Genomic DNA, 15,543 nt, shown 5'->3' with positions numbered 1-15,543 from the left:
CTGAGAGATCTCTCAGTACTAATGCAGACCTTCCTCGGAGGTGGAGGAGGGTGGCAAGGGGGGGCCAATGTGCTAGCTCCGCTCTTGGAGTATCGCCTCAGAATTTCAGGATGCCGTTTGTTGCTTGTGCTTAGCATTGATGAGCTACTGCGACAGCTATCTTTCTAGAGTTTACGTGTCCAAAGCAGGGGTGAAGGAGACAGGTTAGCGTGTCATAAACCAGGTAAGCTCAAGTAGTGATGGCAGAGCCATGGCATAAAGAGAGACAAGAGGGGACAAGTCGGCTGCTTCTGAAGTGGCCCTCAGAGTGGGCTGAGGGAAGGACGTTTGCTGAGGACTGACGAAGGAAGGAGAGAGAATGCTCAGAATAGAAACCACACTGCTGGGGGCGGTCAGGGATCTGGGCACTGGCCTGTGAAGAGCAGAGGCAGACGCTGGTGTGAGATGGGAATGGAGCATCAGAAGCAGAACCCCTGGGCCTTCTGGGGCAGCATATGGAATTTGGATTCTATTTTTAGCACATTGCCCCAGCAATTGTGAAAAAAAAATTATTAAGTAGGATTAACAGTTTTCTAAAGCCACGGGTTTAAAGAGCGTTTAATTGGTCGCCCTTCTCAGTTTTAAAACGTTTGGATGGGGAAAAGGAAAGGAGAGTCCTTCTCCCCCCCCCCCCCGCCCAACTTGGGTTTTCCTGTTCAACTCAGGAAGTCAATCCAGGCGACTGTCACAAATCACCATAGTATGTACAGCTTACATACTTTAGGCTAGCAAGTCCAAGGTCTGGGCCCTGTAGAGCCAGTATGTGCGGAGGGCCCACTTCCTCACAGCCTTTGTGTCCTTTGTGTCCTTGGGTGTTAGAGACCAGAGAAAGGAGGCAAGCCCTTTAGAAGAGAAGTCACAGCACCCACCACCCTTAAGACCCAATGCCCTTCCGAAACCCTCCCACTGAATGCCTTCTCCGGGGGATTAGGTTTTAGCGTATAGCTTTTGGGCATCATATACAGCACCATTTATGGCCGAAGCTCAAAAAGTCAGTGTACAGTTTGGTTTGCTGCTTTGGAGTGAAAAGTGAGTAAGATTATTTATCCATCGGGTTTAAATAAGGAGCTATGGGGAGCTAAGCGTTCGTCTTTGTCCTGACGACATCACTTAGAGCAATCAGACAGACATGGATGCGGCAGCTCCTCAGAGGAACGTACTGAGAAGAGGCCCTCGGATGGAGGAAATCTGTGAAGGTTTTCCTAAAACTTGTCCCCATTCCTAGACCTAAGAAAACGGGACTTTCCACAAATAACAAGGAAAGCTTTTCCAACCTGAGAAGAGGGAGTGGAACCCCAAAGCCAAGGCCAATTCTCAGGAGAACTGAGAATTATATGTTCTTTTTGTTACATTAGAGGATTGTGCTTGGGTTCAAGCTGCCAGGAAATACCAAACAGAGTTCTTTTTTTTTTTTACCTAAACATTTTAAAATTGAGGATGTCTAATTGAAGCATTAGTCAAACTCTTTCCAAACCCATGGCTTCAGTAAACATTTAGCTCTACCGAGGGGCACTTTTCAAATTCAAGACAATTGTGTTACGGTTTAGTTTTCTCGTTTGCTGTATGATGTAAGATTGTTCTTAAAAATGTAAGCAAAAAAATAGCTCCTCTCGATTCAGAAGATGCTCAGAGCCTTGCTGAGGCAACTTTCCCCACCTTCCTCTCCCAGCTTCCATTTCTTTAACCAGGAGAGTCTCTGTGCTTTCTTACTTTATTTTGTAGTACTAAAGATTAACATGAGCCTCAGACATCCCAGGGAAGTTCTCTGAGCCATATCGTCCCTGTGGAACGAAAGGGAACACCATATGGGGAAGTGCTCTGAGCCATATCGTCCCTGAGGACCTAAAGGGAACACCATACGGGAAAGTGCTTTCACGGGGCCCAAACCCCTCAGTCTTTGTCCAATAAACTCAAAGTTCAAGAAAAATATGATTTCAAGTTTAAAATGAGATAGAAAGGCACATCTTATGGTTTTCTTGGAAAGATTTTTAAACAAAGCCATGACTCATGGACATTAATACATTATGAAGCCACCAATCCTTGTGAATTTTGTCTTGTTTTTTTGGTTGGTGACTTTGTTTTGTTTTGGGTTTTTATGTTTTGTTTATTGTGTGTGTGCGCGCGTGTGTGTGTGTGGATGAGAAAGTGTGTGTGTGAGAGAGAGAGTGAGTGTGTGTGTGTCTGTCTGTCTTTCTGTCTGTCTGTCCTGTAGGCATCATTGTTAAGCTATGTTTGACAGGTCCCTTACAGTGTGGATTGACTTTGATCACCATCACCATCTAGTGGTAAAATCCCTAAATTGCAGGATCGTGTTTTGAAGGCTAATAAATCACAAGTTCAAAAAATGATGAGACAGCCGGGCGGTGGTGGCGCACGCCTTTAATCCCAGCACTTGGGAGGCAGAGGCAGGCGGATCTCTGTGAGTTCGAGACCAGCCTGGTCTACAGAGCTAGTTCCAGGACAGTCTCCAAAGCCACAGAGAAACCCTGTCTCGAAAAACCAAAAAAAAAAAAAAAAAAAAAAAAATGACGAGACATCCAGAGCCTAAAGGTTCTCTTCTGGGTGCCTTGACTGCCAAGTCAAGATTCCCAAAAGGGAAACCTTACCTTTTGTTAGTCTCAAGATAATAATTTAGGAGCTTCTTAAATTATTGACTGGCCAAAGTATGAAAGGCCAATCTAAACTCAAGTTACTGTTAAGATTACATGGCTACATTGCAGCAGGGAATGAGAGACAAGAAGAAACATTGTCTTCTGAAAATTAGCTTAACTTCACCATCTAATTAGTGTGAATTTCTTGAGTATAAACAATGTTCTTTGGCTACTGTGCAGTGTGCTAAATATATTTGAATATAAGATACATATATGGGGGCTGAAGAGATGGCACAGTGGTTAAGAGCACTGACTGCTCTCCCAGAGGACCTAGGTTCAATTCCCAGCACCCACATGACAGCTCACAACCATCTGTAACTCCAGTTCCAGGGGACCCGACACCATGTTCTGGCCTCCATGGACCCCAGACATATACATGCTGCACAAACATACATACAGGCAAAACACCCGAACACATAAAAATTTTTAAACTAAAAAAAAAATTTCAAAATATAAGCATGTAAATTGTTTTATATAAAACAACCTTGCAAGAGATAAGAGGAGAAAAAATAAGTTACATAGCAATGATCAGTGCAGGCACTAAACTATGTGGCAATAACAATGACCCGTGCAGGTACTAAACTACGTGACTTTTTTTTAAGCACTATATTATCTGGACAATGTCTGGACCTTTAAAAACTGGGATGGAACCAGAGCCGGCTTAAGGCAGTGTCATGAGGGGCACGCCCACAAAGGCTATGGGAGGCTGAAGTGAAGCAGGCTGGGAAAGGATCTGGCTGCCCTAGTTTTGGGCTGGTAGCACTGAAAACTGTTGACCATCAAGGCCACATTGATAGAATTAGTTCACCTGTTTCTCTCTTGTTTGTTTTTCAGAGACAGGGTGTCACATGTAGCTCTGGTTGGCCTGTTTCTCATTTAACTCCTAAACAATATTTCTATTTAACATTAACATGCTAAATTGAGAAGTCGCCAGGGCCAGGAGTGTAACTCAGCTGCGCCCTGTTTGCCTGGCACGTCCCAGGCCCTGGCCCCACCCCCTAGCACTAATAACAAAACTTGCCCAAAGTGAAAGAATGAGAAGTGGTATTTGAGTCCATTCTTCAAAACAGAGCTTATGTCGACAGTTTGTCTTTTCTAATTTATTTAGATTTATTCATTTTATTCTACGTGTATGAGTATTTTGTTCACATGTATGTCTGTGTATGCCTGAGACTCGAACCCAGGTCCTCTGCAAGAACAAGTGCTCCTAACTGCTAAGCCTTCTCTATAGTCCCTATGGAGACAGGTTTTTGTTTTGTTTTTTAAGTGATGCATTAGCACAGGGGTAGTTTAAAGTTTAATTCTTTTCTTAAAACAGTGTGAAAGCAAGGCTGTAAGAACAAAGAGGTAACCAGTCAATGGCATTGTCCCTTTTAACAGCCACCCACTGGCATGCAGACCTTCCCCCAAACTCTACCCTTTACCCAGCACCCAGGGCCAAGCACTCCCTCCAACACACACACCACCGTGCTTCTCCTAATGTTCAGTCCTGGCTGCGGCTGTCTGAATCTTCTTCCCAGCAGACTTCTTAGTCAGGGTTCTGTTGCTGTGATGAAACACCAAGACCAAAGCAACCTAGGGAGGAGAGCGTTCATTTGGCTCACACTTCCACATCACTGTCCATCATCGGAGGAAGTCGTCAGGACAGGACCTCAGACAGGGCAGGGACCTGGAGGCAGGAGCTGACACAGAGGCCCTGGAGGGGTGCAGCTTACTGCCTTGTTTCCCATGGCTTGGTCAACCTGCTTTCTTATAGAACCCTGAACCACCAGAAGCCCAGAGGTGGCCCCGGCCCACAATTGGCCGGGCCCTCCACCATCAATCACTAACTAAGGAAATGCCCTACAGGCTTGCCTACAGCACAACCCTAGGGAGGCATTTTCTCAAGGTAGGCTCCCTCCTCTGCAATAACTCTAGCTTGTGTTAAGTTGACAAACACTAGCCGGGACAACAGGACCAACAAGTGGGGGGTTAACTTGTTGACTGCTTCCATGACAGGGAACTCCGCATCTCACAGGAGGGCTCCCTCCCTCAGAGTTGTTATCGAGTGGTCATTAGTTCCTATGTCACTCTTTCCTCCACAGTGGTGTCTGAAGCGTAGCTCCGCGCAGGGACAACAGGCAGAAGCCTCCCACTTATGAAAAAGTGTTAAAGGAAGGGCTGGAGAGATGGCTCAGTGGTTAAGAGCATTGCCTGCTCTTCCAAAGGTTCTGAGTTCAATTCCCAGCAACCACATGGTGGCTCACAACCATCTGTAATGAGGTCTGGTGCCTTCTTCTGGCCTGCAGACATACATGCAGACAGAATATTCTATACATAAGAAAGAAAGAAAGAAAGAAAGAAAGAAAGAAAGAAAGAAAGAAAGAAAGAAAGAAAGAAAGAAAGAAAGAAAGAAAGAAAGAGTGTTAAGGGAAGATGGAGCATTTTACAACAGTTTCACTTCCAAAAGGCATCTAGCTTGGGGACACAACCATCCGCCTGGCAGATGGGAGTCCTGAGCCAGCAGATCCAGTCCAAAGTCAAACCCAACATTATCTCCTTTCTCCTGCTTTTCTCCGCTCACTGTAGCTTTTCCCATCCATCTTCCTTATCCTTCCACGGCCTCTCCCTGGCATCTGCCTCCGGCTGCTGTCCTCTTTGGCTGTGTCTTCTTACTGAAGGCTTTACCAAGCTTCTTCTAGACTTGTCTCACTAGCACCACCAGTCACACAGACTCTGGGGACAGAGGGCCACTGCCCCTCCTCCTCCCCCACACCGTGGCATGCTGTGGAGAGTTTAGAAGGAGAGAGCTGATGAATATGACACCTGTCTTTGAAATGTGTGCCTCGTACAAAGTCGGATTGAGAGATGTATGTGGGCGTGTGATAAATAGTCACATGAAATGGTTGCATAATGCATGAGCCCATATTGTCTCCCTTCTCCAGGCATGTTCTACAAACTCAGAAGGGCTAGTGATCTGGCTAGTGTTACCCAGCTCAAAAGTGGCAAAACCAAGGCTTGAGTCATGGGTGCTGAGCAGTAGGCCATGAGTTTCCTGTTATACTTTCTGGGTAAAGGATGACTTTGCCTTATTTGATTAAACTAGAAGACAAGTCTAAATTAATATTTTGAGGAACACAGCGGGGGGCTGGAACGATGGCTCAACAGTTGAGAGTGCTTGCTGCTCTTCCAGTGAACCTGGTTTCCAGCACCTTTGTGGAGCAGCTCACAACAGCCTGTAAGTGCAGCTCCAGCAGATTCATACCCTCGTCAGACCTCTGAAGGTGCGCATGCGCGCGCACACACACACACACACACACACACACACGCCCCACATAAACTAAAATTTAATTAAGAATAAATAAGATAAAAGTAATTCTTTAAAGAACAATATAGTGATATTTCATTTGTATTTTAATAAATAAAGTTCAACCTGAAGGTCAGAAAAGCAAAAGAGCCAGCCACTGGCCCTTACCTCTACCTCAGTCCAAAATGGTGATCCTGCCTCTAGGAATCTCAGAATGAGACTGTCTGACAGCTGTCTCCTCCTCCCATCTTATCTTCCTCTCTAGGGCTGGGATTAAAGGTGTGCACCACTACTGCCCAGCTTTTATGGCGAGCTAGTGTGACTACAGGGATTAAAGGTGTGTGTCTCCACTGCCTGGTCTGAAAGGCTGATCAGTACGACTGTTTTACTCTCTGATCTTCAGGCAAGCTTTATTTATTAAAATACAAATAAAATATCACTACAGAACACAGCTACTGGAGGGTCAACTGCTCTCTTGGGTTTATCAAGTGTCCTGTAGGAAATTGTATGTTGTATTTGGGGTCTTTTGTTGCTGTTGTTGTTGTTGTTTTTCTACTCTTTGGGAGCCTACCACCCAGCTCTCAAATAAATGCATGGAGACTTATTCTTTTTTTTTTTTATTTTTATTTTTGTCTTTTGGTTCCTGTCCTGGAACTAGCTCTTCTAGACCAGGCTGGCCTCGAACTCACAGAGATCCGCCTGCCTCTGCCTCCCGAGTGCTGGGATTAAAGGCGTGCACCACCACCGCCCGGCTTGGAGACTTATTCTTACGTATGAATGCCTGGCCTAGCTTGGCTTGTTTATAGCCAGTTTTTTAAATTATCCCGTTTCTCTTTAACTACATTTTGCCTCTGGGCTTTTACCTTTCTTTATTCTATTATATCTTTCCTTCCTTCTTACTCCATGACTGGCTGGGTGGCTGGCCCCTGGCATCCTCCTCTCCTCCTTTCCCTACATTTCTCCTCCCATTTATTCTCTCTGCCCACCAGCCCCACCACTTTCTCCCCCCTGCCTAGTTCAGCTCTTTATTAGACCAATCAGGTGTTTTAGGCAGGCAAATTAACACAGCTTTCCAGAGTTAAACAAATGCAACATAAAAGAATGCAACACATCTTTGCATCATTAAACAAATATTCCACATCATAAACAAATGTAACACATCTTAAATATTCCACAACAGAACATAACTTCAGATAGCTGAGTGAGGGACAGCAGAGGCTGGGCCATGAGGTATTCTCAGCAAGAGCATTGACTCTGTTGAAGCTTTGGGCAGACAGTGAGTGGATGGACCCCCACATTTCCACGTTATAAAGCACAAGGCGTAGTTTTCGCATGGAAACTATCAAAGCCAGCTGTGAGCACAATGCCGCTGTGTCCTTTAAACTGCTTTGACTGAGACCTAGTTAATGTGAGGCACAGGTAAGTTTGTTCCCTGCAAAGCACAGTATCACTAGCCTTACGTGGAACTTGCTAGAAATGCAAATCCTGTTTTGGATGCTGAGCTAGTAAATTAGAAACATTCTGAATTGGGTCCAGAAACCTGGATGTAACAAACCCTCTGGGTCTGATACTGAAGTGTGAGAATCACAGTTATCTGGCCCACATCCCCTGGTTTGGGTATGGTTTGAGTGTGTCCTCAAAGGTTAACAAAGTCCCCAGTGTAACAGTATTATTAGGTGGATCTTCCAGAGGTTGAACCTAGAGGAATGTGAGAGTTACGGGGTCCATCTCCTCGAAGGGGATTAGTATCATTCTCCTGGGACTGTATTGGCTTTTGTGGAACTGGGTTGTTGTCAAACAAGGTTGGCCTGAGTGTTTAGCCCCTTGCTACAGTCAACCGTTTCCCTCTCTGCTTCTCCAGCGTGTGATACAGCCAAGGAGGCTCTCACCAAGCACCAGCTCCATGCTGGTTGTACTTTGCAATCACCGAGATCTTGAGCCAAACAAACCTCTTTTCTATATAAAGTACAAGGCTCAGATACTTCGCTGCAGCAACACAGAAGAGGTCCAGGCTGGTTCTTCCCAGTACACTGCAAAGTCTAGAGCCAGAAAAATGTAATACTGGATGTTGGTGGTCAGCAAGTAAAGGACCCTTCTTTGTCCTGAGGGGCTAATGCACTTGGGTGGAACTCCGCTTCATGGCCTCAGGCCTCAGGCCAGGCCTTCCAAAGCATCCCAGAGGAGCTGTTTGTGATGCAGTGTCTTCATCGCTCTCCTGAGCCCCTGTCCACTTCCTTCCAGATCACACGACAGCAGTACCAGAATGCACTCACAGCCTGCCACATGGACAGCTCACCCCAGTCCCCAGACATGGAGGCTTTCACTGATGGGGACTCCACCAAGGCTCCTACGACCCGGGGCACGCCCCAGACTCCAAAGGATGACCCAGTCCTCGCTCTCCTGAGCAACAGGACCAGCTTGCCGTGTGAGTCAGTCTGGCAGATGGGCTAGGCTGCTGTGCCGTATGAGCAACCCTCCCTACCACCTCCATTTCTGCTCCGCAGCCATCTTGGGCCTCACGGAGCCCCAGGTCTCCTCCAAGGCACAGTGGTGACGTACTCACTGTCCTCCCTAGGCAGCCGCTCAGATGGTCTGAGAAGCCCCGGGGAGGTCGTGTACCTGAGGATGGAGGAGATGGCCTTCCCCCAGGAAGAAATGGCCGACTTTGAGGAGAACAAGACACAACAGCTCTCACTGTCCCCTGCAGCTGTTCCCACAACAGCAGGTCAGAACTGGGGCCGGAGGAGCAAGGGAGATCACCGCTCTGGGATACAAGTTTGGTTCAGAACCAGCTGGCTTGGGGGCCCTGGACTCCTAGCTCCTATATCAGAGAGGAGGGGCACGGGAGTGGGGTGCCTTCCATGTATCGGGCCCATCTAATTCACCTTTCCAGGAAAACTTGAGCATTGGTAGGAACTGTTTTCTACTTGGATTTATACCCTAGCCTCTCAATTCACATTTTTGGGTTTTTTGTCTATTTGTTTTTTGTTTTTTAAACACAAGATCTCATATAACCCTAGCTGGCTTCGAACCTATTTTGTAGCAGAACCTTGAGCTTCTGAGCCCCCCCCCCCCGGCCTCCACCTCCCAAGTGTTGAGATTACAAGCGTGCACCACCCATACTGGGTTTTTAGGGACTGTGCAATCCTTATCTTCATAGGTAAGCTTCCCTGAGTAAGTTAATAAATGATAGGCCAGGCAGTGGTGGCACATGCCTTTAGCTCAGCACTCAGGAGGCAGAATAAGTTCAAGGCCAGCCTGATCTACAAGAGCTAGTTCCAGGACAGGCTTCATAGCTACAGAGAAACCCTGCCTCGAAAAACCAAAACTAACTAAATAAATATAACCATAGTTTTATTTGTCATAAGGCAGTTTCAAGTATAAGTGAGATGACGTATAGGTAGAGCACACCAGTGCCTGGTATCACACTCTATAAATATTAGAACTACTCTATAGATAAGTACAGCGTGCTGTACTCTGGCATCAAAGTGCAGCTTTGTGCCAGGCGGTGGTGGCACATGCCTTTAATCCCAGCACTCGGGAGGCAGAGGCAGCTGGATCTCTGAGTTCGAGGCCAGCCTGGGCTCAAACTCCAACGTGTGTTCCAGGACAGCCAGAGCTACACAGAAACCCTGTCAAAAAGAAAAAAAGAATTGAAAGAAAGAAAGGAAGGAAGGGAAAAAGAAAACTCTGACATCATCAGCCTTCACCCTCATTGGTAGGGCTCTTCCCTTCCCCTGGGCTACAGAGCAGGCCAAAGTCTCTGGAACTTTCCCTGTGTTCTCAGGTCCCTTCATTTGAGACACAGCACACTTCTGCCTTGATAGTGCAGCAGCTCAAAGCTCCCTGTGTCCCAGCAGCAAAGGTGAACAGCCCCCAGTGCTGCCTGCACTGTTTACCCACCCACCAGCTGCTGCTCAGACCTGCCCCGTTCCACACCAAAGCGAAGGTCTGGAAAGGCTCCTGAGCCTGTAAGATCAGTGAGACACCCGCGACAAACCCAGAAAGAGGGCACATACAGTCGCCACTCCGCTAGAGCATGTCGCTAAGAGAGGGAGCAAAGGAGTAGGCATGGAGATGGGTGGACTTTGGAGACCGTCTAGCCCACCTCTTAGTGGGACACGTGAGGACCCATGAGGTTGACAGGGGGGAAACAGCTCGACCCCACCTGGTGACAATGTTGGAAGTGGACTCCATGTCAGGAGTGCAGGTTAGCTTCCTGCACACTGCCCTGCCTCCCAGCTTGGACCCTTCCTGTGCTCTGAGACTCTAGGGAGCCAGGGGTGTGTGCTCAGTTGTCACTGAGCCCTTGGTGTTACAGGTAAAAGAAAGTGACATCTGGTGGCCCCAGGTGTCCTTTTCGTCTGGTACAGAGCACAGTCTGTTCTCCCACTCTCTCGCCAGATGGCATTTGAGGAGGAAACCATTTCTGACTCTGAGTAAACTGGTGGATAACAGCTCCTGTTGTCTCTCTGTCCCTTTTGCTAACTAATAGACAGCACCCTTCAGGGCAGGTGCGCACGCACGCACGCACGTACGCACGCACGCACGCACTGTTCAGCGCTGTCACTCCCTGAGAGGAGGTCTTACCCTTCCATCCCGTCACTCGCAGACAGGCGTCACTCCGAATCTCCCTGCCTGGTCCTGCCATTAAGGTTGGAGACCTGAGTTTGCTCTCCTTTCTGCTGCAGAGACCGAATGCTGTAACATCCACCTGGAGCCAGAGGCCAGCCCCAGCAGCAGCGACTGTGAGGAAACCATGGGCAAGAAGCTGCTAAGAACCTTGAGTGAGTACCTCTCTCCCTACTGAAGCTCCTTGCTGGGCAGTGGGAATACATGCTAGGGTCTTTCTCCCAGAGGGAGGCTTGCAAACCTTAGTGACAAGTGACACACGACTCTAGAAAACCACAACGGGGCCTGAGCCAGTGCCACACCTGTGATACTGTTCGACTCTGTCCCTTTCCATTGGTGATCTGGTGACAGGAGTCCACAGACATGCCCTGAGGTCAAAATATGACCCCCTCCTTCCTTCTCCTGTTTTTTATAGGTAGAGACCTTTAGATCATCAGGCCAATTTATCTTGATTAAACAATCATGATAAAGACCTTAGAACCCGCTAAACCCATAATATTCACTATATAGACCTTTGAAGAAAAACTCTGTGACCAGGAGACTCCATAGAAAGGAAAGCAAGGGAGATGCCAAGGCTGAGGACCTGGGTGTGATTCCCAGGACCCACATGGAAATGGGGAGAACTTACTCACAAATAGTCACCTGAGCTCCACATGCACACCATGGCACCCGCACAACCATACACACACACACACACACACACACACAAATGCACACACATACACATGTGGAAATGCCCCTACACACAGTAAATGTTCCTTAAAAGAGAGAAAAGACAGGGGCCAGTGGCAGAGAGAGCAGGATGAAAATGCTCTGTCCTGGAAACTGCGGAGCTGCAAACAAGGGTCTCTTCCGTCTTTGAGAACATCTATACAGCCACAGGGCAGGAGACCCTGGTTCTGAACCAGACCCCTCGGGAATGGCTCCCAGCTCTACCCACCAACTCCAGCCCAAGGGACATCAGAGACTGGGAGACTAGCACTCTTTGGGGGTTTCGGGCAGTCACTTGAGCTGGATGGAGCCTTCCAGAGAAGGGAGAGAAGGCATTTCAGGACCTACCTCGTCCCTTGCATGAACTCTGCCATAGGCTACTGCCTGGGACCTTGGTTTTTCAGGAGGCTCCTCTGATGGGAAAGTGCTTCAGATGCTAATGTCAGCACCACGCTGCAATGCAGGTTCCATGGCACGAGTTCCAAAGCAGGGCTTTGTCCCCACGTCCTCAGCCTGCTGAGACTGTCCTCCCTAGCTGCAGATTGAGCTGACAACCCGTTTTTCAGGTGGTCGGAAAAGGAAGAGGTCAGCAGATGGAGAGAAAGCCTCTGAGGAAAACTCCAATTTAACACCTCTGATCACCTGATGAGGGGAAGACCTCACTGGCCGTGTGTGAAAATCCAAGGCTTTGGGGAAGACCCACCCTCCCATCACCCGCTTCCCCCGAGGCCTCCCACGGTGACAGAACATCCTGCCCTCCACCTCACACCCCTCTCGGTCAGTCTGACAAGTTTTCCCAGTTGTCTCCAATTTGACACAGAAGGAGATGCCTGTGATGGAAGAGGCTAGAAGTGGTCTTGTCCATAGCACAGTCCAGGACCGGCAGGGAGATGACCCCAAGCTGGCAATGCCTCTCTGAGGCTCCCAGGATATTCTTTGTTCTTTGGTGTCCCTGGACCATAGGAGACCCATGTCCTGGAATTGACCATTCTTTCTTCCAGAACAAAATAACCCTTTCTGCCATAGTTCATGCTTAGGATTAACTCTGGAGGTGATGCGGGGAGAGAGGTATATTCGAGCGGAGCAGGTGTGAAGGTCAGTTCCAGGGATGGACAAGGATTCTTCTACCAGAACTTCAGAGTATGGGACTCACTGCCAGTGACTGGATTCTCTCTGAAGCCTGGGGAAGGGCAACAAAGGCTTGAGCCACCACATCTCCCCAGGACATGTCAGCTTGGGCTTCCAATAACTAATCTCTCAATAAGCCAGCTTCAGAAAAGAAGAATCAGGGAGCACAGAGACCAAGTTGTGAGCCAGACATGGAACTTCAGGTTTTAAGTGAAAATCAAAGCAGGAAAAAAAACTTACATGAAAAAAAAAAAAAAAAAAAAAAAAAAAAAAAAAAAAAAAAAAAAAAAAAAAAAACTTGTAAGTTGTTACAGTGACTTTAGCCATGATAAACCAAAGAGTGCCCAGGTCAGCCAGGAAGGATGCCCCGTGCTGTCACGGGACTTCAGTGTGCTTGACACAAGAATGTTGAATGCTCACTTTTATTTTTCACATACTTCCCACTTACTATATCCCTTGCTGGTCAGCTAAGTATCCCGAAAACCTACCTGATCCCAGGGTTCTAGTCCTGGGTGTTGAGGCAGATGCAATTCCAGTCATAACCACAAGATGGCAGAATGACCACGCGTATCTACTGAGACTGTAGGTATAGGGAAACAGCCAGTCTGAGGAAAAATGTAAATCGAGTTTGAATTTGAATTTGAGTTTCTGATTTATTTCTCACCCTTTGCACACCTCCAGTCAGTACCCAGAGATGCAGTTCTGCCTGCTGCGTCTCCACACCTTTCCCAAGCCACCTTTTCCTCCCCTCCATTTGGTCACAGGCAGATGGACAGTTGCTAATTCCTCTATGTTATTTGTGTCTCAAAGGAAAATGCTCGCCCACAGGAACTTTATTTAACTCAGGGTTGTTAACCTGGGGCCACTACCCCAGGGGAGTCTGTAGTTTGACTTTAGAGGGCCTATGACGCCCTTGAAACCGTCAGAACTTAGTGTGTTTGTGTGTTCCAGAGACTTGAAGCTTTCCTACCAGTCTCAAAGTTCCCAGACCCACAAAGGCTTTTAGTAGTTTTAAACAGGGGAACTTTCAGCCCAGTGTTTCTGCAATGCAGAGTGAATATTGGACACTTTGAGAATGGTGTTTAATTATAAGTGGTCAGGCATTCTTGTCAATGGGGGAAGGTTGGTACTCACCAAGACAGGGTCCTCAGAAATCCTTGGCACACCTCACAGTATGGTACAGCCTACATCCCAAATAAAACACTTGCCCACTGTCTACCAAACCACAGCTGATATTGCCAAGAGGGCCACAGCCCCTGGGAGGGAAGATTGGAGCCAGCGATGTCTCTTCTGTGTGTGTCACTGACTTCACACGCCACTCGCTTAGCCTGGCTGGCCTGAAGCTCAGCCATGCATGTGTTCTAGCTAACTCCACAGCCACCACCCCTGCCTGCTCCTCCCTGGTCAGTAACTCCACAGCCACCACCCCTACCTGCTCCTCCCTGGTCAGAACAGATCATGCCGGCACTAAGTGCTGGGGGTCTCGGACCTAGGCCAATAAGTGAAGAGTTTTGAACAAGAATTTGCAAGGGAGCCTGCTGGACAAAAGCCGCTCCCTCTCTATCCATTAGGCCCTGACGCCCGGCCACTGCTATTGCAATACCCCTCCCCCCACTGCAGAACCTCTAAGGAGCTGTCACCACCCCTTTCCCTATCTCCCACACCCCCAGATTTTCTTCAGGTTAAGATAAATTTTAAAAAAAAAAGATTTTAAAATAAAGTATTTATGAAGGCTCAATAAATTGTAAATAATTTTTAAATAAAATGAAAATGTGTTTCCTGGACTATGGCCGCTTTAATTGCCCACGGAATTTCCGAGTTCTGCCGTGGTTTCCACATCTCACCTGTGGCCCCGCTGCCTGGACGAGTGCTCCTCTCGAGACAGGTGTGGAGCTGGGGGCTGGGGTAAGGTTACAGGAACATCCGGGTACTTGGCTTTGGGACACCAGAAGGGGCAGATTCTACAGGAATTGAATGGCAAAAGTGGGAAGTTAAACATGAGCCTGGCTGCAAACGGAGACGAAGGGTATTAAGAGGATAAAGAGAAGGGCCACCGTCTGCTGAACCAGTGTGACCATGAGAAAAGCTCAGGATCTTGGGGGCCAGACCCAGACATGCCCCTGAGACTCAGCTGCTCACACTAGCAGGCTTCTGCAGACCCTCTGGAAAGAAGTCGGGATGGCATGCTTCCAGCGCTTCCTAAACAAAGGTAAGAGCAGGGCCAGAGGATATAGGTGTGCTGTAAGCCAGCTCTGTGGAACAGCCAGGCAAGGTGTGTAACAGCACGGCTATTGGGTTATGCCAGAACAATTTAAGATTCTTCTCAGAGACTCGGTAGAGGCGATTCATTCCCTGATACGGTAACAATTGTTTTGCTCTGGGCTATACTACCAAATGTTGTAATAAGGATGTGTTAGCTCATTTCCCAAAACTGCCCCGCAAAGGTGCTGATGCGGCCTGAGAAGTCGGATGACTTGCTTAAGGTTGCCGGGCCAGGAACTGGCAAGTCTGAGTGTCCTGTGAATACAGAATCCTTGATGCCAATCCCACCTCTGAAGTAAGTCTACCATGCACCCATGTCCGAGGTCCTACAGCTTTTCCCAAACATCCACAGAGCCCAGGCACAGTACAGGACACACTAACCAAAAGACAGATAAACACACAATTAAGATCAAATCCTCACTTGACTTTTTTTTTTTTTTTTTTAATTCTAAAGGCATCTTTAGCACACTGGTACAGGCACTGAAGCTGTTCCCTTACATTTAGAACTTCCCCTAGAGGAAAATTATAACACAAATTCTAATTGTTCTTAATAATAAAAACTCGGAGTCAGCTATCAGGGGTGAAAGTGGATGGATCAGAGAACAGCCAGTCACTATAATTCTTACCTCTTCCACTGCTCAGACCAAAGGGGCAGTCCTGTTCCTGTGAACCCTTAGACTGTATCGTCACTATGAATCCTCAGACTGCATCTGAGCTCCTGTCTCCTCCCACCTTTCCTCTCTCCACCCAACCATATCACTCCTGCCTCCACCTCCCTAGTGCTGGGATTAAAGGCGTTTAACTCCCAAGTCCTGGATTACCTTTGTGTGAGCT

The 15,543-nt window shown here is 47.7% G+C and overlaps 1 protein-coding gene across 3 annotated transcripts in view; it reads left to right on the top strand.

The window, feature by feature from the left end:
* The window catches only part of Cnnm1 (cyclin and CBS domain divalent metal cation transport mediator 1), a 59,427-nt gene extending 45,196 nt beyond the window's left edge, over positions 1-14,231 (top strand). For 2 of the 3 annotated variants that reach the window (XM_057777613.1, XM_057777612.1), the window contains 4 exons: positions 8,218-8,401; positions 8,552-8,701; positions 10,668-10,763; positions 11,886-14,231. In XM_057777613.1, coding sequence (XP_057633596.1) covers positions 8,218-8,401; positions 8,552-8,701; positions 10,668-10,763; positions 11,886-11,965 — 510 coding nt within the window. In that variant the 3' untranslated portion in view covers positions 11,966-14,231. Of the gene's footprint in view, positions 1-8,217; positions 8,402-8,551; positions 8,702-10,667; positions 10,764-11,885 lie in introns of those variants that run through there. The other variant, XR_009057563.1, reaches the window with a different exon arrangement.
* The last annotated feature ends 1,312 nt before the right edge of the window (positions 14,232-15,543 follow it).

Source organism: Chionomys nivalis, chromosome 8, assembly GCF_950005125.1.
Source record: "Chionomys nivalis chromosome 8, mChiNiv1.1, whole genome shotgun sequence".
Taxonomy (NCBI): domain Eukaryota; kingdom Metazoa; phylum Chordata; class Mammalia; order Rodentia; family Cricetidae; genus Chionomys; species Chionomys nivalis.
This window is presented reverse-complemented; position numbering and strand designations above follow the sequence as displayed.